The 23,993-nt window shown below is 49.3% G+C and overlaps 2 protein-coding genes across 7 annotated transcripts in view; both read right to left on the bottom strand.

Moving 5' to 3' along the window:
- The window catches only part of SYK (spleen associated tyrosine kinase), a 121,053-nt gene continuing 97,060 nt past the window's right edge, over positions 1–23,993 (bottom strand). Inside the window, exons 14-19 of one of the 6 annotated variants that reach the window (XR_010120218.1) lie at positions 5,403–5,549; positions 4,366–4,553; positions 3,937–4,070; positions 2,353–2,371; positions 1,355–1,569; positions 1–201 (exon numbers count right to left, since the gene is read on the bottom strand). The gene's annotated coding sequence lies outside the window, so the exon portion shown is untranslated. Of the gene's footprint in view, positions 202–1,354; positions 2,213–2,352; positions 4,071–4,365; positions 4,554–4,663; positions 4,811–5,402; positions 5,550–23,993 lie in introns of all 6 variants that reach the window. The other 5 variants (XR_008656618.2, XR_010120216.1, XR_010120215.1 and 2 more) reach the window with 5 other exon arrangements.
- On the bottom strand, positions 12,729–23,441 carry LOC134736297 (endogenous retrovirus group K member 113 Gag polyprotein-like). The gene is made up of 2 exons (XM_063636922.1): positions 19,476–23,441; positions 12,729–18,483 (listed from the first exon to the last, which is right to left on the bottom strand). Exons 1-2 carry the CDS (start codon positions 19,576–19,578, stop codon positions 17,198–17,200), a joined length of 1,389 nt encoding a protein of 462 aa, XP_063492992.1. The 5' UTR covers positions 19,579–23,441; the 3' UTR covers positions 12,729–17,197.

Below are 23,993 nucleotides of genomic sequence, written 5' to 3' on the forward strand. Positions count from 1 at the left end.
TATAGATATGTGAGATTTATTATAGGAATTGGCTCATATGTTTATGGAGGCGGAGAAGTCCCAATCTGCCGTCTGCAGGTTGGAGACCCAGGAATGCTGGTGGTGTAACTTAGCCCTAGTCCAAAGGTCTGAGAACCAGGTGAGCTGACGGTGTGAGTCCCAGTTAGAATCCAAAGGCTGTAGAACCAGAAGCACCAGTGTCTGAGGGCAGAAGATGGGTATATCAGCTCAAGCAGAGAGAGCAAATTTGCTCTTCTTCTGCCCTTCGGCTCTATCCAGGCCCTCAGCAGATTGGATGGTGCCCACCCACATTGGCGAGAGTGGATCTTCTTAGTCTACTGATGCAAGTGCTCACCTCTTCACAAAATGCCCTAACAGACACACACAGAAACAATGTTTTACCAGCTATCTGGGCATTCCTTAGCCCAAGCAAGTTGACACATAAAATTAACCATCGTAAGTCCACTTGTCAACTCAACACCAAAAGGCATCTTCTTAAACCACGCTAGGCCGGGCGCGGTGGCTCACGCTTGTAATCCCAGCATTTTGGGAGGCCGAGGCAGGCGGATCACGAGGTCAGGAGATCCAGACCACGGTGAAACCCCGTCTCTACTAAAAATACAAAAAAATTAGCCAGGCGTGGTGGCGGGCGCCTGTAGTCCCAGCTGCTCCGAGAGGCTGAGGCAGGAGAATGGCGTGAACCCGGGAGGCGGAGCTTGCAGTGAGCCGAGATTGCGCCACTGCACTCCAGCCTGGGTGACAGAGCAAGACTCCGTCTCAAAAAAAAAAAAAAAACCATGCTAATCTTCAAATAAAGACAATACCAATGTCATGCTATCTGCCTAACTATCTCGCATACAACCCAAAACTCACTAATCCCTTCCCCACAAGAGAAGGCAAGGGCCTTCGATGATGTTTACTCTTTTCCTTGATATCTCATAATTTAAATACTATAATGTAAGATTGACGACACTTAAATATTCATATAAAGTCAATGTATTGTGTGTTACAGGATAAGGGAATAAGAGAGGAAAGAGAAAAAGATATTTGCTTACTTTACATACACACAAATGTATTCTTAACAAAACAGGGAGAAAATACTCATGACAGTTACAGTCCTGGTTTCTGTAACTGGTCACATGGCCACAGTAAGTATCTATAACCACTTTATTCCACCGACCCATTCTGTATTCCCTTTGCCTTCAGCAAGCCCCTCAGGTGGTTAGGAGTTTTTACCTGGTGCAGTGACCCAAACCTTCATTTCTGAATTTTCCATTGAGCTTAATCACAAGGCATAGTAATACTAAGAGATGCCCTAAGGAATTTCCTATGTTCTAGACATACTCTTCCTTACTTCCATTGTGGAGCAGCAATCCAATTTCCCTTTGATAGTCAAGATCAATCACCCCAGCCAGCACCATCATTCTCTTCTTGGCCTGTTGACTCAGAGACACGAAGAGCCCACATTGGCTGGGTGGCAGTCTTCATTTCCAGTTGGAAGTTGTGGAAGTTGTAGAAATTATGGAATCATTGTTGCGTCTCCTGGTGGAAGCATTCTTCCCTCTGGAGCTAAGACATTTAGGCTAGTAGGGCATAAAGTTGTGGGAACAGGAAGCAAAAATGTTGCCAGTGGCTCACTAGGGGTGATGGTGAGTGGTGTATCTCCCATTTCCACTCCCTGATTCCTGGACCAGTGAGTCCTGGCTATGGGATAAACAGCACCATCTATAGGCTGATTCAGAGTGTATAGGTTATGTCCCAGAGCCATCTCCCTGGGCATGGATGGGAACTTCCCAGAAGAACTGTGGGGAGCTGGTTATTTGACATATTGAGCAACATGTTTGGCTTCACAGTGATGTGCCCAAGTAAGTCCCTTACCTCTGTTTGGTGCTGTCCATAGGCCCCCTTGTCAATTAGCTGAAAGGCAGTGAGAATACATGCATAGAAATACATAGCTTCTCTGTAATCCCAGCACTTTGGGAGGCTGAGCGGGGGCAGATCACGAGGTCAGGAGTTCGAAACCAGCCTGGCCAACATGATGAAATCCTGTCTCTACCAAAAGTATAAAAAATTAGTTGGGTGTGATGGCATGCACCTGTAATCCTAGCTACTCAGGAGACCGAGCAGGAGAATTGCTTGAGCCCAGGAGGTGGAGGTTGCAGTGAGCCTAGATCACACTACTGCACTCTAGCCTGGGCAACACAGTGAGATCCTGTCTCAAAAAAAAAAAAAAAAAAAAAAAAGAAAGAAAAGAAAGAAATACATAGCTTCTTACCACCCAGGAAGGACCGCCAGTCACTCCTTTTGACATTCCTCAAAATTTCTTTTGGATGTGTCAAGAAAGTGGCTTACCTTTGGCTTTGCTTCATGCCTGGAAATCAAGAAAAGCTGTGAGCCAGCCCTGCAGTGGGATCTGCTCAAGACTGCCGATGACGCCATGCCTGGAAAGGTGCTAGAAGGCTGGGCCAGGACTACGGTGGAGCTCAGAGCAGGTGGTGATGGGATCCCTGCTCTCAGTCCATTGCAGATTTTTAAAAATTAATTGTCCTCACCTGGAAAGCAGAGGCTGGATTAGATCTGAGATTCTTTTGTCACCTCTTTGGACCCTACATTCTGTAAGGTAGGGTCCCTCCACACCATACTGATTTAGCAGTACATAAATTCATTACTTTGTTTTCACATCTCCCTTAATCAAAGCCTGGACTAGCAAGCTCCATGTGGGGAACCTGAGCACTCCTGTCACCTGGAATGCCTCCGGGGAAAGTGTGACGAGTCTTTCAGTTCCCAACAGCCCAAGGACTCCAGGCTGGAGGCCAGCAGGCCCGGGCGAAGGCTCCCTTCCAGCTAAAGCATGCTACATCCCACCTTCGGGGACCAAAGACTCCAAAATGACCGCATTTCAATGTCAAACTAACAGAAACAAGTCCACACCAAGCTGACCTTTAGCAAGTGGAGTTAGAGAAACTCATTCCAATCCCCTCTGCTGGAGAACACTGTGATCTCAAAGATTAGAAACGGGTTCCCTGAATACAGCAGTCATCTGCCAATCACTTATTTTGAATATAAATCACTTAATACATTATTTCTGTACCTGTTGAAACGCGATTCCCAATAGTGCATGCAGTTGGTGTCTCTTCCACTTTCATAAAAATAGGCATAACCTAGGAGGTAGCCTGTCCCTTTCCTGCCAGGTGGAGGGCCGGGACCAGTTCATGCCCAGGTGTCGGCTGCCATCTAGTGGGCACTCGAAGAGTAGCACTGAGCTGCTGTGCGGCCCAACTCTCCATTGTCTGGATCCAAGTGGGCGGTCCCCGTCCGGAGGGGGACGCTGCAAGCTGCCTCCTTTCTGCCCTGGAGAACAGCACTCTGGCCAAGCCTTCCCACCCCATGTTAGGGACACGGCTCCATGGCCACCCCCCACTTCTTGTCCTTTCCCTTCTTTTTCCTTCCCTCTGTCCTTCTGGTAATGTTTGCCTTCTAAAATTGGCAAGCCAATTTAAATTCCCAAACCAAGGAAATTAACCCCCCGAAGTGAGAGAGTGCAGCAGCAGTGGGCAGTATTTGCCACTACTACTTGAGGAACTACCCCGAGGATGGCCCTTCTATATGTAAACCCCAGCCCTGGGGGGTCTACACGGTGAAATCCCAGAGCGCAGGGGCCCTGGTCTTATCTTGGGGTTTCAGGAATAAGCACTCATCAGGGATTGAGATTCACGCCCTGGGCCCAGGAGCTCTGGATGGGAGGCTACCTTGGGTCATGTCAGTCGCTGGTCATTATGACAGGGTACTTAGGGCTGGGCACTGGGCTGGAACACAGTGGCTTTGGAGGGGCCCACAGTGTGGGCAACACGGGTGCTTCCCTGACCTAGCAGTGAGCCAGCCGCCATCCCCACATCCAACAGACCCAGAGTCCGTGCTGCAGATGTTGCTGGATACCTGTGACCTGGGCTGGTGGCCAGAGGGACGGTGCTGGAGCAGGAGACGTGGTGCCACGCTGGGCTTCTCTCAGCTTCAGGCTCTGGTCAGACTTCGGGGACAGCATCTCCTTGGCTCCTCTCCATGGCACCAGGCTACATGGGTGGAGTGGGACTTAGTGAGGCAGCTCTATCCATGGGGCTTGTGTGGTGAGGGTGGCTGTGGGATTAGAGCTGCCCACCTGGGGGTGCCCTGGCCTTGCAGGGTTAGAGGGCAAAGACAGAACATGCCAGCTGGACCTGGCCTGATCTTTATACCAGTCTGGCTGGACAAACCCACACAGACAGGCCTGACACCCAGGGAGCGGAAGCTGGTTGGGACGTGGCCCTGGACAGATATGACCCTCATTCTGTCACTGTTTTTTGAGCGGGGACTTTGAGGAACACCCACCTGTGCCTTTCACCTGCCCATTCCCCAGGAACGGTCTCTCGTTGGGCGTTGGGTGTTGTTCTCACACGGACCACCAGGTTTTTCAGTAGACAGCAGGGCAGTCTCAGAGCCCAGCATTGCCCCCCTGGCCTCGCCGGGTCCCAGCACAGCTCCATGCCTCCATGTGGGCAGCTTCATGGGTCCTGTTCCTAAAAAGCCCATGGAGTCTGCATGGGGTGGGGCAGTCGCTGAGCGGGGAGGGAGAGGAATCTGGCTTCTAGGAGAGACCCCCCACCCCATCCAGCTGACTTCTGTGTACCTGTCCCAGCCACTGAGGAGAGTGGCTATGAGAGGACATCTAGGTTGTTATACAGCTGCTAAGAGATGAAAGTCAGGTGACTTTGAAGATCCTAATTCTCTGGCTGACAATGGGCACCCTGGGGCCCATGCAGGCTGGAAGTGGGGGCTGAGGGAGAAAACAGGGGATTGGTCTGTTCTGGAGGGAAGGGGCATGGTGTCCTGCCAGACTAGCTGGGTTGAAAGTCATCAGGAAAGACCCATAATAAGACACATTTGTTGATGCTAATTAGCCATGGCTGAGATTGGCTGAATCAGTCTCTGAATTCAGACATCCTCACAGGTCAGTGTTTCTCAGCCCCAACACCACTAGGCAGAGGTAAACAATGGCAGACCGATAGGACACTTCAAGTACAATGTTTGCACCTGGAATTCTCCCACCCACCCTGCAGTGACCTGGTCATCTCGCCAGGCCAGAGATGACCAAAGCTTGGCTACACACGTGGGTGATGCTCCCCACACCCTGCAGGCAGGGACCAGGCAGCTGGGGTCACCCAGGAGAGAGTGGCAGAGCAGGTGGCCCAGGCCCCTGGCTCTGAGATCATGCCCTCCTGGGCTCCATTGCTAAGGTGGCTCTGCTGAGCTGCTACTACCAGGACTGAGGTGTCAGGACAGTGATTTCTGGCTGGGTCCTCTCCCAACACCCCCCACTTCCACACCACTGTGCACAGACCAGGGGCTGAACTGCCCTCCCCTTCTACCTGTGCGTGACTCTGACCCTGCAGGCTTGGGGGTGTGTAGTGGCAGACTGTTGTTTCTTCTCCTCTCTTGGGCCTCAGGAGACCCCAAGTGGTGGAGAGAGCAGGAGGGCATGGGGCTGGGTGCTCTCGCGGACTGATGGTGGTGTCCTGGGTACAGTTAGGCAGCTGCTATCATTTTCAGTGAGGACATGTGCCCTCTAACCCAGCAACAGTCAACGCCCAACTGCAACGCACAGCACACAGCACGCAACACACAATGGGTGAGCATCCAGCTCCCCCCACAGGGCTGGAAACAGCTTGTGGCAGCTGGTCCTGGGAAGCTGGCTCTGGGAGGCAGTGGAGATCAGGGGTTCATCCAGGACAGCCCCTGGCGTCCATGCCTGCCACAGCAGAAGTGAACAGCAGCTTTGGATACCCTCGCAGGGGCTCTGGAGCTAATGTGATCCAGCAGACTTGCCCCAGGTGGCCCAAGATGTGCACATCTGTAAACACCTGCACAGCCCCATCTCCAGCAGAAGCACCCCCATCAACCCTGGCCTCCGGCAGGAGGTCCAGCCTATGATGTGATGCTACAAGGTGGTTTAACATCTCACCAGAAGAATTCAGGGCCCTAATGAACAGACACCCCCTCAGGCTCTGGGAGAACCCAGGAATGCTTTCTGCTCAGTCCCGAGTGCTCCTCCCAGTGGCCCTGCCTCATGGCTACGGGAAGGTTATTGTACAGCTAAAAGCACTCAGGCTGGGGACCCTCTTCTGCTTCTTCCTAGGACGTATGATCACATGACTATATATGTGATGCTTGTGACCTGGGCTGGTGGCCAGAGGGACGGTGCTGGAGCGGGAGACGTGGTGCCACACCGGGCTCCCCTCAGCTTCAGGCTCTGGTCAGACTTCTTCTGGTGAGATGTAAAACCACCTTGCAGCATCACGTCATAGGCTGGACCTCCTGCCAGAGACCAGGGTTGACGGGGGTGCTTCTGCTGGAGATGGGGCTCTATATATTTGAGAATAAGTGAGGCATTTTGGCCACAGGCCGTTGAGCCGCAACTTCTCTCCTGCAGCTTCCTGCGTGGTGGTATATTCACATTTGTCTATTCTTACAAACGGCCCCAGACTGGAGGAGGTGCAGGCCCCACAGAACTGGAGTGCTTACCACCTGAACCCCTGGAAGTGTCTCCCTCCCTAAGACCCTGGGTCTCAAACCAGCTGCTCATTTGACTTTAGACAAAGTCAGTTGCCAGGCCACAGCCCAGAACCAGGAGCCAGCCTCATGGACCTTCACAGGTGAGTGCCCAGTGCCTGTACTCAGGTAGGGCCCCATCTGCATCCCCCAAGAGCTGTGAGAAATGCAGCCCTCCAGCCTCCACTGTTGCAGGACCTTTCCTTAGTTCAGCTAAAGACAGGGTCCTTGTTCGTCCCATGGCCATGAAAATGTAGGCTTGCAGGCGGTTGGAGAGGGAGAGTAAAGCAGGGTTTTACTGGGTGAGAAAGAAGAAAAGGGGGAAACAGGGAGTCCTGCAAGGCCAGAGTCCCTGCTAGAAGGCTTCCTGCTGCCGTTCAAATCCCAGGTTCTGCACACGAAGAGGAAGGGCCAGGCTCCCCGCTGCTGCAAACATCTTGAACTTCCTAAGGCCTCCACCTCAGTGGACAGGCTGGTAGGAGTTTCTCGAGGGACCCGCTCCCACCTGGCTGGCTCATTATGACCCACTCAGGCAGAATCTGCTTTTCAGTAAGATTCCAATAATCGTCAGGCACAGGGAGGTGTGAAGAGTGAGCCCTGGAGTCCCTCGCCCCCTTTCCGGAGTCTCCCTGTGCACTTACCTCCGGGGCCCGGGGAGGTGGGGGCATGGCTAGCATGGTGGGGCAGCCGACTTGGGGCTTCCTGTCGATACCTGGATTCACTTCCTGGTGGTGGGGACTGGGCGGCTTAAGCTACAGAAGTTGATTGTCTCACAGTTTGGAAGTTGGGAGTTTCTTCTGAGGCCTCTCTCCTTGGCCTGCAGATGGTGTCTTCATGTCTCCCGGTGTGCATGCCTATGCAGGTTTCCCCATCTTCTAAGGACACAGAGTCCTACTAAATTAGAGGCCACCTTTATGGCCTTGTTTTAACTTGATCTAAGATAAGTTACAGGTCTGCAAAGACCCTATTTCCAAATAAGGCCACATCCACAGATACTGGCGTTAGGACTTCAACATCTTTCCAGGGCACACGATTCAACACCACTTTATCCAGAATGACTCAGGGTGGGTGGGCCTGTGCGTCCCCTCCTCCTGATGTGCAGAGGCCACCCAAGGCCAAGGACAATGAAGCCAGTCCCCTGGAAGGCCCCAGCCTCATTCCTGCTCCCCCCAGGTCTTCGGAAGGCATCTTCACCAACTTGCTGCACAGCCCCAGGGTCCAGCTCTGAGGGAACCAACCACACTCAGTCACCTAGAATCGTCTCTGAGCTAAGAGTGAGGCCTTGATCTGGGTCCACTGGGGGCATGCCATTCACAAGCACTTGAGATGAAGCAGTGCACAGAAGGACAGGGTCCATCCACACAGTGTTATGAGATGAATTACGTCTGCCCCCAACTCCTTGCCCAAATCATATGTTACAGTCTCAACTCCCAGAACCTCAGAATGTGAACTTTGCTGATGTAATTCGCTAAGATAAGATCATACAGGAGTAGGATGGGACAGAGGGAGGACTGCATGAGGACACAGGAGTAAGGGCTTTGCAAGTCAAGAAGAGAGGCCTCAGAAGGAATCAATCCTGCCAACACTTTGATCTCAGACTTCCAGCCTCCAGAGCTGAGACCATAAATGTCTGCTGTTTGCACTGCTTTGTCTTAGCAGTCCTATCAGACTACTACTGGCAGAGAGGCTGACAGGGAGGGCTGGGTGTCACTGGATTCAGGGGATGCTGGAGACATGGGACTGGCATGCAAAATTGAAGCTTGGCCCGATCACCACACCCAGCTCTATGGAGGTACAGCAGACACAATCTGAAGAACCCATTCGGGGAAGGCCCGTGAGATGTGAGCACAGAGCGGCCAGGCTGGGCTTTGTTCTCCGTACAGACTTCAGGGCAGGTGGCCCCGCATGTCTCTGCCCAGCAGTGTCTCTCTCTGTCCTCAAGAACACCAAGCCTGTTGGAGCCACAGGTGAGACCCACGGATGCCCAGCAATGGGGGTTCTGCTTTAGCAGGTAGGAGGAGAGTGGCGGGGCACATTTTGACCCCTGCTATGAATCTGACCTTGGTTCTATCCACAGGTGATAAGGCCTGGGGAAAAAGAGGGTGGGAAATGTACGGGGCCCACAGGAGGCCTTCTGGGAGCAGGCAGCCGATGACGAACCAGTGGGGGCTGAGCGCCAGGGGTCCCAGCCTGGGGTTGCAGAAGGAAGGACTAAGGATCCAGGCAGAACTGTTGCCGGACTCTTCAGAGCATGTCCCTAGCAGGAAAGTATGTGACTGCTTTCCTGGTTTTGGTCACTCCCCATCTGCTGCTTTTCCACCTCCACCCAGTCACAACCTCCTCTGTCTCTCCTCCGCCCCCTCTTTCTCTCTCTGCCTTCTTATCTCCCTGCCTCCCTCTCTTCCTCCCTCCTTCCCTCTTCCTCTCTCACTCACTGTCTGCTAACACTCATGTCCTCACCATCATATTCGCCGTGGGCATAGGTGGATTCACCAGAAAGCTAATGCAATATAATTCACTTCAAGACCCTGAGTTTGCATGGGCTCCTACCAAGATCCTGGAAAGGGACCCAGCAATAAGTTGCTTTTTAAAACAAAATTTCCAGAAGTAAGAAATTTTATCTGCAATCTGCTAAGACTGCCTTTCCCCCCTCCATGTTCCTTGCTGTGGCATTGGAATAGCCTCAGGCACTTTTGTTTTGAGACAGAGACTTGCTCTGTCACCCAGGCTGGAGTGCAGGGGTGTGATCATGGCTCACTACTCAACCTTCTGGGCTCAAGTGATCTTCCCACCTCAGCCTCCTGAGTAGCTGAGACTACAGGCATGCACCACCACGCCCTGCCAATTTTTGTAGTTTTTGTAGAGATGGGGTTTGGCCATGTTGTCCAGGCTGGTCTCAAACTCCTAGGCTCAAGCAATTCGCCTGCCTTAGCCTCTCAAAGTGCTGGGATTACAGGTGTGAGCCGTGGTGCCTGGCCAGCCTTGGTCTGTTTTAACATTCAAGGAAAAGACAGCTGAGTTAGAGGACATGCAGTGTGAGCTCTGTAGGCTGTGGGTTACAGTCACTTGATGTGGGGTTACATTGTTGTCAACCATGTAGTGTAGCCAAGGCCACCATCCACTCAGGCATAGACTTGATACAATGTAGCATACTCAGTTATACACACACCACACTTTTCCTTTTCTTTTTCAACAGGAGTCATGTAGAATCACGTAGAATCGAATTTACTAGCGTTCCTGTATTATTGAGCCTAAGCCTGTAGCTGTCTTATACTCAGTGACAGTGTGGGGAGTTGTATCTCCCAACTATTGGACCAAGTCTTAACTCCATGATACAGCTTGGGTGGAGCCAGTTATGGTCGTTCCTAATAAGATGGTCTTCAAAATTCTCTTTCCTAAAGAGGGCTCAAAAAATCAAGTGAGGCTGGGTGCGGTGGCTCACACCTGTAATCCCAGCACTTTGGGAGGCCAAGGCGGGCAGATCATGAGGTCAGGAGATCGAGACCATCCTGGCTAACACGGTGAAACCCAGTCTCTACTAAAAATACAAAAAATTAGCCAAGCATGGTGGCTGGTGCCTGTAGTCCCAGCTGCTTGGAAGGCTGAGGCAGGAGAATGGTGTGAACCCGGGAGGTGGAGCTTGCAGTGAGTCGAGATTGTGCCACTGCACTCCAGCCTGGGTGACAGAGTGAGACTCTACCTCAAAAAAAAAAAAAAAAAGAAAAAAAAAATCAAGTGAGTAGTGGGTAAGGGGAGGGAGAGCACTAGGACAAATACATAATGCACACTGGGCTTAAAACCTAGATAACAGGTTGATAGGTGCGGCAAACCACCATGGCACATGTATACCTATGTAACAAACCTGTACATTCTGCACATATATCCCAGAACTCAAAGTAAAATAAAAAAAAATCAAATAAGCATCAGACCTGAGCATTGTGAGCACATCAGGCTCCTGAAGCCTGAATCTGCCCTGGTCTGGGTATAGCCATAAAGGAGATTTAGTTCTCCTGGTGAGTGAGGTATCATGCCAGGATAATAGCGCCTCTGAAATGGGGCTGGTTGCAGCTCAGCACTAAAGATGCAAATCTCCAGGGGAATGTTGGGAAAGGAATCACTTTAGGCTGAAACTCCCTTGGGATTTGCTCATTTGGGGCGTCTCTAAAGCTATCCAGGGACAGAGATGGTGATGTTAATGGTATTTGAGGCTGAGATCTCCTGGGTTCTTCTCCCAAGCAAGGCCTGGACTCCACAGACCACCTGAGATTCTTTTGAGACGAAATGTCACTCTGTTGTAGCCCAGGCTGGAGTGCAGTGGCATAATCTCGGCTCACTGAAACCTTTGCTTCTTGGGTTCAAGCGATTCTCCTGCCTCAGCCTCCTGAGTAGCTGGGATTACAAGTACGTGCCACTACGCCCAGCTAATTTTTGTATTTTTAGTACAGACAGGATTTCACCATGTTGGCCAGGCTGGTCTCGAACTCCTAACCTCAAATGATCCACCTTCTTACAGAGAGCCATACTAGCCTGACCACAGCTTCCTGATGTCCAGCTCAGGCCTCACCTGGCATCCAAGCTCTCTATCTGTGTGACTTTGCAGACAGAGGTGAAAGGATGTGGCCAGTCTCCTAGCTCTGTTCCCGGACATGCTGAGCTGACAATCTGGGCATGACATGGACCTCTCTGTGCTACAGATTGTCTGTAGATTCTCATTCTTCCACAGAACATAGGACTCTAAGTCACAGAAAGGAGATGAGGTTTAACAGGAAAAACTACTGAGCTGGCTCTTCTTTCAGCCAAAAGAATCAGAGACCCTGATCTTGTAGCCAGTTTGGAATTTATGGGGCATTCGGTGACCCAGCATTCAAAACTTCAGGCCAACACTACTTGGCCTAGAATGAAGAAACCCAACCTGCTAGAACTCAGGTCTGGGTCTGACCCTCAGTTTCCTATACCAGGGTCCCAAATGGTTCCACATCTCTAAGGTCCAAGCCCTGACAGCAGGGAGGAGTAGCAGTGATGGCCTCACTTCCTGGTACACTTTTTTTTTTTTTCCCCTGAGATGGAGTCTCACTCTGTTGCCCAGGCTGGAGTGTAGTGGTGCAATCTCAGCTCACTGCAACCTCCACCTCCTCGGTTCAAGCAGTTCTCCCGCCTCAGCCTCCTGAGTAGCTGAGATTACACATGCATGCCACCAAGCCTGGCTAATTTTTGTATTTTAAGTAGACACAGGGTTTTGCCATGTTGGCCAGGCTGTTCTCAAACTCCTGACCTGAAGTGATCTGCCCACCTAGGCCTCCCAAAGTGCTGGGATTACAGGTGTGAGCCACTGCACCCAGCCCCGGGTACACTTTGAAAGATTTTCAGTGCCTGGTCTCTGGTCCCAGTCCAGACCCATTACACCAGGCTCTCAGGGAACAGAGCCTGGGCACCAGCACTATTAAGGCCACGGCTGCTTTTAATGGGCACTTGGGCCTGAGAACCAGCGATGTTCTAGGAAGAAATGGGAGTCTGCTGTTTCTTTTTGATGCTCTCCACTAAGTCAGCAGTCAGCCTACTTACTGGCTTTTTCATTTGTAAAATGAGGAGTTAATAATAGCAACTATCTCTAAAGCTGGTTGCTTTTAGACTTAAAATAGAAAATTTACCTGAAAAGGCTTTATGAGCTATAAAATAGTATGCAAATGCAACTTCTATTACAGTGTTCAAAAATAACATAGCATGCATCTATTCTATCACAGCAAGCTAAAGCATTTGCATGTGTGAGCAACGCTCTGGGCATTCACATGTTTTGATGTTTTGATTGTAAAGTCATTTGCATGTTAGCGATGAGCTGCTGGAGGGCATCATTGAGTGTCCTTTGATCCTTGGGTACTCATTTGGGTACTCACTCTCCAAAGGCTGAGAATGGGGAGACAGGGAGACAGTGACAGCCAGACTCTAATGTCACTGTCAAATGACGTTGATGAATAGTCTGTGTTTTTTCTCCTACAGAAGCCTGTTCTGGCTTTAAGAAGGCATCTCCAAGAACTGCCAGTGGCCTGAAACATCAGCCAAAACCTGGGAAGCGTCCCTGCCCCACCAGCCATACCAGGAGCCTGGCAGGGCATGGTTTTGAGCCACACTGGGCCCTGGCAACTGCCGACACTCCTGAGTGCTGGGAGTCATTGGGCTGGCGCCCCTCCTTCAGGCCATGCAGCAGGAGACCATGTGAGAAACAAGAGAGATGGAGTCTGTCTCAAGGCTCAAAGCCTGCTTCCCGCTTGGCTGCTTTCTCACTCCGGGCCGTGGCAGGGCAGACGCTGTCTGAAGGAGGACAGGCAGTCCTGGCAAGCCCAGGTTCCATGAGAAAGCACCCATGGGTGTGACATGGGTGCTGCTCAGTGCCCTCCCACCCTCTGCACGTCCCAGAGGGGCAGGGGCAGGGTCCTTCCTTAGGCTGTGCAGGAGAGGCAGACCTTTCACTGTGAGTGGAGGCGCTTGGCTCTCATGAAGGCTTAGGTAAAAGTGTACTGGCCTGTTCTGAGCTTTAGGGACCTAAGTAATGGCTTCTCCATTGTTTTATTTTTACTGTGGTAATGGTGGTGTCTATCATAGAGCCAATAGCAGGCAGTCTGAGATGGGAGTGGGGGCGTCATGTCCAGATCCACTGGGGAAGGGCTAACTGCCGTGGATGCTAGCGAGATGGAAAACCAGTTCTACGCACCATGACCCAAATGGGGAAAAACGATGACCAAGCTGGTTAACAATAAAAGATCATTTTCACTTTGAGAGGAATATTGGGAGCATACGAAGGTCTGAAAAATGAAAGGACAAAGACGTCTGCTTAACAGAGACACACACACACCACACACAAACACACAGGTACACCTACACACACCACACACACTACACATACACACACACATGCAGATATACACAGGTATACACATGCAGATATGCATACACACAAGTACACAAATACACACCACACACAGATGCACACAGACATATGCCACACAAACACACCACACACACAAATACATACACACACAGATATATAAACATGCATACATATGTATACACAGACATCCCCACATACCACATGCACACATTACACACATAGACACACACATGCCACACATATACAAACACAGATACACAACACAGAGATACACACATATACACACACCATATATGCATGCAAACATACAGACACACATGGACACACACAGACACCCCCCCAAACCACATGCGTACATCATGAACGGGCGCACACATACCACAAACAGATGCACACATACACCCCCTCCCACACACACACAGATTCCTTGGGAGGACATTACAAAAGCATACAGGCCCCACTTGCTGACTTTAGACCGTGCATTTTAAAATCCTGACACACAGAAGTACTGACTCTGAACAGGACGAACCCACGGGCCCATTAGGGGAAGCCCTGGTAGCAAATAGAAAAAAAGCATCTTCTAGAAAACTACTATTTAGTGCTCAAGAGTAAAGAACTGGGGCGATGCTGAGAAAAAAATTCATAGCATGACATTAAGGAATGGATATCTCATTAGTTTTAAAAGAGAAGATTGAATGAACAAGTGTCTAATGTTTTGGCTGCAGAAAAATAAGCCAATTAAAATGGCTGTTTGTTCATGGCCATGCATTAACTGGGCGACATTTTTCTTTTCATGAATCTCTTCTACTTAAATTCTCTCCATCTTGGGAGGTCTGGCTTATTTCCAAGGCGAGCAAATCCTGCTCAGATCCTGGTCCACTGAGGTCTGTCCGAGGAGTCTTTCCTCGCCCCCGTTCTGTTGAGATTTCCTGCCATGCACACAGTAGCATGAGGTATAAAGTCTTGGTAGTTGGGATTGGCTTGACCAAGCATCTTGTTTTCTTTTTTATTTCGAGGTTGAATAATGAAAGAAGCAAGAAGAGGGGGAAGAGAGGTGATGGATGGAGGTGCATTGGGCAGCTTATGTCCCTAAATTCTGACCGATGCCCCAAGGGACAGCATGCTGCTGTGTAAGTCTGCCCACCTGGATGCCACTGGCTGCAGGTGGTATCCCCGGGAACACATCCGGTGTCCAGAAAGTGTGCTTTACCAGGCGCTTTTGGTATGAGAGGAGCCATTGCTATGGGTGTGACCTTATACCTCCAGGTTCATCAGGAAATGGAAAGGTCATGTCCTGTGCAGTTGGCAAGGCTGACTTGCCTATTCCTATGATGGTCACTTTCTTTCTGGCACAATCCACTTGATAAGGACTCTAGCAAAACCATTTTCCTGATAGTGATGGGCCCTCCATTTCCTAACCTGTTCACTACCCTTGGATGCTGAGGTTTTCCCTCTACTCCTGCTTCAGGGAAGGAAAGAACTAAAGCAGCTGTTCACAAGAAGGGGCGTGTTCACCTCACTGTGTTCCAGCGGGCTTGGTTGACAGAAATTTATGATGTCATTTGATATGAGCTGTGGAGAACAAACAGTATGAGACATTGGCTCTTTATTTTTATGAAGAAGGATGAGTTGTTTACGAACAAAATACATTTTTCACTCATTGTTTCACAGTTTGATGATAGTCGTGGAAAACTGAGTTATTCAAAGATCTTAAAGATTTGCAGATGTTTAAAGTCTTATGACTCATGGCTTTGGTAAAATAATGCTTAACTAATAAGGAAAAATAGCTCCTGGAAACATCCCCAGCTGAGCTGCGTGGGGGCTGTGAGCATCTCTTAGCTGTGTGATGTGCCATAAGGGGGCGGTGGCAGCAACAGGCTGTGAGGTAGGGGTTCAGGCAAATGCTGGACATGTGTCATCTGTCGGGATGTGATGGGCATAGCAGTGCAGGCTCGCTGGGTTTGGTGGGTGGGGCTCTGAGAAAGCATTCTTCCTTTCCCCGCTTAATTTTGCAAAGCTACAAAATAACAAGTGGCCTTAAAAAGCACTCTCTAATGAAACATGAAATTATGTACCCTTCTGTAGGGTCCAGCCCTACAGGGCCTGTGGATTTTTTAAAGTCCTGAGGGGGCCAGAGGAATGTTAAAGAAACAGTCTTTAAGCTCAATGATGATAAGTGGCCAATACTCAGGAATCATAATGGGGGATGGCAAGCCAGGTTGCCATAGGTTGAAGGACAGCATTTACTGCCCTAAGATCAGAAAATATTTTCCACTTACCAGATTTCTTTTGGATAACAAAAACAGGTGAATTCCAAGGAGAAAAAGATTGCTCTATGTGTCCCGATTTTAATTGTTCAAGGACCAAAATATGGAGTGCTGCCAACTTATTTTAAGGGAGTGGTCACTGATTTACCCAAACTGGTTTCTGAGTTTTCCAAGTTAAGGGGATGGGATCTGGAGGCTTGATAGTGACTGCTTCTAAAAAGAATAACCAAGTCCTATTGAGTCAGATTTATGAATAGGTATAATAGGCTCAGTAATACCTTGTGCTGATTTTTCCAAACCCGCACCTTGAACAAATCCCATTTTTGCCATAATGTCTTTACTTTGTTGGCTGCAATTACCTTGTGGGAAAGAAATCTGTGTCCCCCATTGTTGTAAAAGATCTCTTCCCCAAAGATTAACTGGAATAGGTGTAACGAGGGGGTGAACAGTACCAGTCTGTCCCTCTGGGCCCGCACAGTGTAAAATAGTGGAATTTTCATAAACCTTGAAGCCTGACCAACACCAACTAATGCTATGGACATGTATTCTTTGGGCCAGTGTCTAGGCCATTGATGTAAGGCTGTAATGGAGATATCAGCACCCGTGTCAATCATTCCCTCAAACTTCCTTCCTTGAATATGCATGGAGCACGCAGGATGAGTATCAGAAATCTTGCTGGCCCAATAGGCTGTTTTGCCCTGAAAGTCTGTGCTTCTGAAACCTCCGGTTCTCTTACAAGAACTAGATCCTAGTGGAATGTAAGGGAGTGTAAGAAGTTGAGCAATGCGGTCTCCTGCTGCTGCATACCAAGGTACCGCAGAGCTAATGACAATATGAATTTCACCTGAATAATCAGAGTCGATTACACTAGTATGTACTTGAACACCTTTTAAATTTAGGCTTGAGTGACCAAGAAGCAAGCTGACAGTGCCAGGTGGCAAACGGCCACACACCTGTGGGAAGAGCAATACGTGGCTCTCTGGGCAAGAGAGAAATATCTCGAGTGCAGCAGAGATCTACAGCGGCTGAGCCTGTGGTGGCAGGGGACAAGCATTGTACTGAGATTTGTGTTGGGGCTGAGTCATTAGATCCTGTCGTACAAATGGCTGAAGTGGGAACTTGGGGGCAGGCTGAATGGATTGGGCTGGGAAAGTGCTCATCTGGCTGGCAGCCAAAGGCTGTGAGTTGAGGAATGCCCACTGTTTGGAGGGGACTGGGGCCAGCCCTTCTTTCCATTTCCCTGGTTGTTGAATGGCTTTAAAGGGTTATCATCAATGTCAAATTTTGAGTGGCATTGAGCAGCCCAATGATTTTCCTTACGGCATCGTGGGCACAGAGTGGAGGGCAAGATTTGTTGCTGTATAGGGTTTTGTTGTTGGCGTTGAAAAGAATGGTGGCCTGAAAGCTGAGGACCATTTCTTCTACAATGCCCTGATTGGCCGCATTGAAAGCATTTGCCAGAGAATCATCCAGGCATTCTAACAGTGGCCATGGCTTGTGCCATGACCATTGCTGTATGTAGAGTTCCCCCCATGCCTTCACAGACTTTAACGTAGGAGAAGAGTACATCACCTTCTGGTGGAATTTTGCCTTTAATGGGGCAAATAGCTGCCTGACAGTCTGCATTTGTTTGTTCATAAGCCATAAGTTCTACAACAAGTTGTTGGCCATGGCTATCAGCGATGGCTTTCTCTGTCACATCTTGAAGACGGGCAATAAAGTCTGGATAGGGTTCCTGTTGTCCCTGTGTAACGGCCGTAAAAGATCGACATACTTTACCATCATTCTGAATCTTATCCCAAGCATCTAGGCAACATTTTCGTAATTGTTCAATAACCTCATCATTTAGTATAGCTTGGTTTCGAATTCCAGCCCATTGTCCCATTCCCAGTAACTGGTCAGCCATAACATTAACAGGAGGATTAGAGCCCTGATTAAGACGAATGCATTCCTGGACAGCATTAACCCACCAAGTCCTGAATTGTAAATATTGAGATTTAGATAAGACTGACTTTGCTAGAATTTTCCAGTCATAGGGCACCAAATGTTTACCTTCTGCTAGGGCCTTTAATGTAGAACGAACAAAATGGGAGTTGGTGCTGTACTGCTTCACTGATGCTTTGAAATCTTTGAGGAATTTAAAAGAAAAACTTTCCCAAGTAGCAGGGCATAGCTGAACCTGGCCTGGATGAAGAGGATCTGGTTGGACTGCTGCCTGGACTGTAAATATACCTGGAACTGGCTGCGCCATGGCAGCAGGCAGTTGTGGGGGCTGATTATTTGCCTGAGGAGCCTGATTCTCAGGCTGAGGGACCTGATTCTCAGGCTGTAGATCTTGAGGAGTCGCGGGATCAGCCGCCTGCTGAGCAGGGTCAGCTGGCTGTGGATGATTTTGTGCCACAGGGATGGCAGGTATAGGAGGTGGTAAAATTACAGGAAATTGCCAGGCCTCAGGAGCCCCAAATTCTCTTGCCTGCGCAATGGCTCTCATAAGAGGAGTATCATCTTGAGGGATGTATGAAACTTGTTGCTTATGAGCAGCAATGGCGGTGGTGGCAACTGCAGTAGTGACTGGACCAGAAGGAGAAAAGAAGGTAGGGTTTTGAACGGAGGAAGAATTGAGAACCTGTAAGCCAGGTTGGGGTGAGATTACCTGCTGGGCAGGTCTTTCAGGGGCCTGAGGTCCAGGCTGCTGCAGTAACTGCGGGACAGGCTTCAAGGGACCCTGAGGCTTCAAAGGAGCCTGATTTGCTGAAGGAGAAACAGAAGTGAGAGATGGATAACCAGGCTGTGGAGGGATAGGTTTGAGGGCCTCATTGCCAGGCCGAATAGATGGAAAGTTGAGGGCCCTGCAGCAGGGCTGAGCAGAGACAGAGTTGAGAGCCTCATTACTGGGCTGAACAGACAGCAAGTTGAGAGCCTTATGGCAGGGCTGAACAGGGACAGAGTTGAGAGCCTCATTACCGGGCTGAACAGGCAGAAGGTTGAGGGCTCTATAGCAGGGCTGAACAGGGACAGAGTTGAGAGCCTCATTACTGGGCTGCATAGAAAGGTAGTTTAGAGCCTCTTTTGCAGGCTGCACAGCCTCATTTTCGGGCTGCACAGATGGAAGGTCAGGGGCCCTACAGCAGGTCTGAGGAAAGACAGGAGGGTCCCGTCGCAACGGCTGTTGAGAATGCATTTCGGTTGGATTTTGTTGGTTTGGGGAAATGAGATCATTTAAATCATGTAAAAGTTCATCATAAAGCGATAATGGGGGTGCGGTAGGCTCTGGTGTAGGTGGCAGGGTCAAAGGAATGTCAGAATGGAGGTCCGTCTGTAAAATGATGGCCTCAATCTGTGCAGTATCCTCAGGGGAAAGAGAACTGAGGACTTCCTCAACCTCCTCAGAGGAGAGGAAAGAGGGGTTAGTCTCCATGTTGTTCTCCTGAGTCTGCAAGGAATCTAGAATAGAGTGAACCAAAGCCCAGATTGACCAAATGGTGGGAGGAATAATATGTCCCCCTTTATGAGCAATTTTGAATTGTTGACCAATCTCATCCCAATCTTCGACTTCTAAAGTTCACTCAGTAGGAAACCAAGGGCAAAGGAGATCTACGACCTCAAACAATTCGATTAACTTATCAGTAGAGACTTTTACACCTCCTTCCTTAAGGAGAGTTTTTATAAAGTTTAAATAAGCCGAGTATTTAGTACTGGCCTGTCCCATGGTGTCCCAGGATACTCTGAGTGCCCAAGCTTACCACCAAGCTTATTGACTGCAATTCTCAGGAATCTGTTGTTGATGCTCTCCACCGTGTTCCATACTCGAAGCACGCCTTCACAAAACGAAAGAGAAATCCTCATTGGGCGCCAGATGTAGGGTCCAGCCCTACAGGGCCTGTGGGTTTTCTTTTCATGTGTGGAGACAAGAGATTGTAGAAATAAAGACACAAGACAAAGAGACAGAAGAAAAAACAGCTGGGCCCGGGGGACCACTACCACCAAGATGCAGAGACAGGTAGTAGCCCTGAATGCTTGGCCGCACTGCTATTTATTGCATACAAGGCAAGGCGGCAGGGCAAGGAGTGTGAGTCATCTCCAATGATTGATAAGGTCACACAATTCACGTGTCCACCATACAGGGGGCCTTTCCCTTTATGGCAGCTGAGGCAGAGAGAGAGAGGACAGCGTACGTCATACATCATCGTTTCTTCTAAGCACTTATCAGAAAGATCAAAGACTTTAATACTTTCACTAATTCTGCTACTGTTATCTAGAAGGAGGAGCCAGGTGTACAGAGTGGAACATGAAAGTGGACAAGGAGTGTGACCGCTGAAGCACAGCATCACTGGGAGACGTTCAAGCCTCCGGATGGCTGTGCATGGGCCTGGCTAATGTCAGGCCTCCCACAAGAGGTGATGCAGCAGAGTGTTCTCTAATTCCCCCAGGGAAAGGGAGATTCCCTTTCCCGCTCAAGTAACAGTGCCTCCTAGGCACTGGCATTACCACTAGACCAAGGAGCCCTCTAGTTGCCCTTATCTGGGCATGACAGAGGGCTCACACTCTTGCCTTCTGGTCACTTCTCATCATGTCCCTTCAGCTCCTAACTCCATATGGCCTGGTTTTTCCTAGGTTATAATTCTAGAATGGGGATTATTATAATAACAGAACAAAGAGTAACTCTACAAGCTAATGACTAATAATATTCATATATAATCATATCTATATTCTATTTCTAGCATAACTATTCTTATTCTTATTATTTTCTTTATTATACTGGAACAGCTTATGCCTTCAGTCTCTTGCCTCGCCACCTGGGTGTCTTGCCGCCCACACCTTTCTATACCAAAATGTTGTCATCATTTCCTCCTTTTCTTTGGAGGAAAGATTGATTCTATGTGTCCTGGAGAGAGACAGAGAGAGAGAGAGAGAGAGAGTGTGTGTGTGTGTGTGTGTGTGTGTGTGTGTGTGTGTGTGTGTGTATCTGAGAGAGAGAGAGAGTGAAAGAACATAGGATGTGTAAACTAACCTTTGAGAACTGACAGGACAGGGTTGACTTTCCAGTTAATAAGAACACAGATACCTGCTTCCTTGGTGTGATTTCAGGGGACCAAATGACCATTGCACTTTAGAGATGCCTCCCTAACGCTCCCTAAGCACATTTCCCAGTGAGTGTGGGGGGAACAGCACTCTATCATGCTAATAGGTATTGAGCACCCAGTGGTTGTGGCCAAAGAAGTCAGGAAAATGTTGAGCTAGAAAAGCTCCGTGAAAAGGTCTTGGTTACAGTGCTCTTTAGAGCTATTAGTAGGTTAATGAGCACTGTGAATGTACTTGGCCATGTTTTCTAAGTTATTTAATCAGGGAAACTGTGTGCTGCACAGCATGTCTCCACCTTCCAGACTCATATCCTGGAAGACACTGTGAAATGCCTTTTTTGGGGCTTCTCTTTGGAAATTTCAGGCCATAGGAGACAGAGCATGGAGCAGGAAGGGGTGGGAGGTCCCACAACACAGAGGTGTTGGTCCCTGTTGCAGCCTAACACCAGAGAGGAGGTAATAATTCGGTAGGGTTGCTTGCCCAGAAGCATGGATGAATTTCCACCCTGAGACCACCAGCGAGTAACCAAGAGAAGAAAAGAGACACTGCATTGTTTATCACAAACTAAAAGATACTTCAAAAACCAAAATCTGCCTTTTTCAAAGTGCTCCCTTCCTCCCTGAAATGAGAACATATTTATTGACCAGTTCTAAAGTCCCTCCTCATCTCCGAAGGACAAGCCCGAGGGTCTTAAACCGCTTCTCTGCTGCAGCTCAGGCTAGTGGTAAAGCCATCTTACACTGCAGTGCAGTGATACATTATCACAAGAGTTTCCCCTTCCCTGGGGTTGAAGCCAAAGGCCAGTGCTTATTTCCAGAGCTGTCCTAGGGCCTACGCCGTCTGCTGCCCACAGCATTCCTCCCAGCAGTTGGCCACTGGCATGAACAGCACAGACCATGGCATCTGCTGACATTTTGACATTTTTAGAATAAGGCCACTGTGCTGGCACTTACATGTGTCAGTGCAGGCACCCTCAGCTGAAATTGTGGTGCTCGGGGGTTCAATTTATAGGATGTGCCTAAAGTCAGTGCTGGAGCCTAGTGGTCTGTTGTGTGCTGTGTTCTTCTCTGACTTCAGGGCGCTTCACCACCCCACTGTATTTGGAGCGGCCCCCTGCAGGCCACTGGGCTATCGGGCAGCCTGTGTCCTTCCCATCTCCCAGCTGACCCAGGGAGCCTTGGCCCAGCCAACTTCACTGTTTCCTCCAAACCTAACTTGGCTTGGCAAGAGCAGAGGGAACCCAGGGGAGGCTAGGATGGAAGATTGTGAGGGAGAGTCCCTTAGTGCTTGACCCCAGAGAGGGTGGTGATGAAGATGGATGCAGACATGAGGGTGTGTCCACTGCAGGACCACTGCCTCACATGGATTTTTAAGTGGTTATTTGGAGTAAGGTTCAGTATGTGCAGTGGTGTGTGTGTTTTGTGTGTGTGTGCTTGCGTGGTGTGTGTGTATGGCATAGTGTGTGTATGCACAGTGCATGTATGTGTGGTGTGTGAAGGTGTATGTGGTGTTTGGTATATGTATGTGTACTGTGTGGTGCATGTATGTTCTGTGTATTTGTGTGCATGTGCATGTATGTGTGCCCGTCTCTGCATATGTGTATGTATATGTGTGCATGTGGGTACAGGTATGAGTACATGTATGCACATGTGTGCACATGTGACTGTCTGTATGTGTACATTTGTGCATGTGCTTATGTGTGTGGATGCATGTGTACATGTAAATGTGTGCGTTTGTGCCCATGAACGTGTATGTACATGTGTGCATATACATGTATGCGTTGACATATATGCATGTGTGCATATGTACACGTGTGCATGCCTTCTGTGCATGTGTGCATGTGGATGTATATGTGTGCCTGTGCATGTGTGCAACCTCCTTAGAACAGGCAGAAATTGGGGCTCTGGAATCCTTTCTTTGCCTACCCTAGTTCCCTTTAGGCTGTCTTCATAGAGAAAGGGATAGCTCAAAACCCACAACCCTGCTTTGGCCTGATGGGGGATTTCTGGGTCTCCTCAGTCTTTTATTAGGTAGGCCATGGGCTGTCAGGCCCTGGCTGGGTAGATGCTCTGCTCATGAATAAAAGACAGAGGCAGGGCAGGACAGGGCCCTCCCTGATGGGCCTCCCCCTTCTGTGTGGTGGAATGTCACAGACAACTTTGAGTGACCTGTGCACATCCACTTTTTTTTTTTTTTTTTGAGATAGGATCTTGCTCTGTCACCTGGACTGGAGTGCAGTGGTGCCATCACAGCTCATTTCAGCCTCGACCTCCCAGGCTCAAGCAATCTTCCTGCATCAGCCTCCCAAGTAGCTGGGACTACAGGCGCATATCACCACACCCGGCTAATGTTTTGATGTCTGCAGAGCTAAAGTTCTTACTATGTTGTCCAGGTTGGTCTCAAACTCTGGGCTCAAGAGATCCTCCTGCCTTGGGCTCCCAAAGTGTTGGGATTACAGGCCTGAGCCACTGCACCCGGCCAACACATTCACTTTTTTGGGACATGGCAGGAACTTAATGTTTTAAAAAACATTTAGCTACCCCTTTGACAATGCTGCTTGACAGTATTTGACAGTGTGACTTACCATATCCTAATAACTTCCATGAAAATCATCACAAAGCAAATTTTAAATTTTTATTAAAAATCCCAGTTTTTAAAAATGTCCAGTGACACAATGTAGCTCTTCTGAAATGAATGGAAAACACGACACACTGCTAACCAGTGGAGGGAGCCCTCTGCAGGGCTGGGAGGCCTGACAATGCAGCTGTCGCCTCTGCAAGTGATAATCCAGGCAGACTTGCAGTCGTTGGACTGATGTCCAAGTGCAATCACCATCCAGCAACTACAGGCAGAGCTGGCTGATAGGGAGTATGGGAGAAGGACATGCTCAGATGAAAACATGCATGCAACGATTTTCACCACTGAACGCACTGTTTTCTGTGATAGAAACACTCGGCCCTGCTGGGGGACAAGATATTTAGGGCCTCAGTAGCCAATGTGATGCCGCTAGGGCAGCCTGTCCATGATGCTCCTTTGTTCCCTGCTAAAGAAGGACCATAAGGTAAAAGGCACCTTACCTTATGGAGTGAGCCCAGACCCCAGGGAAAAGCTTGGGTAGAACAATCCAAGAGGCAGCCTAGGGGTGAGAATCCAGCCCAAGCTAGCTGCTGTAGAAGCCT

Source organism: Symphalangus syndactylus, chromosome 3 (assembly GCF_028878055.3).
Source record: "Symphalangus syndactylus isolate Jambi chromosome 3, NHGRI_mSymSyn1-v2.1_pri, whole genome shotgun sequence".
Taxonomy (NCBI): domain Eukaryota; kingdom Metazoa; phylum Chordata; class Mammalia; order Primates; family Hylobatidae; genus Symphalangus; species Symphalangus syndactylus.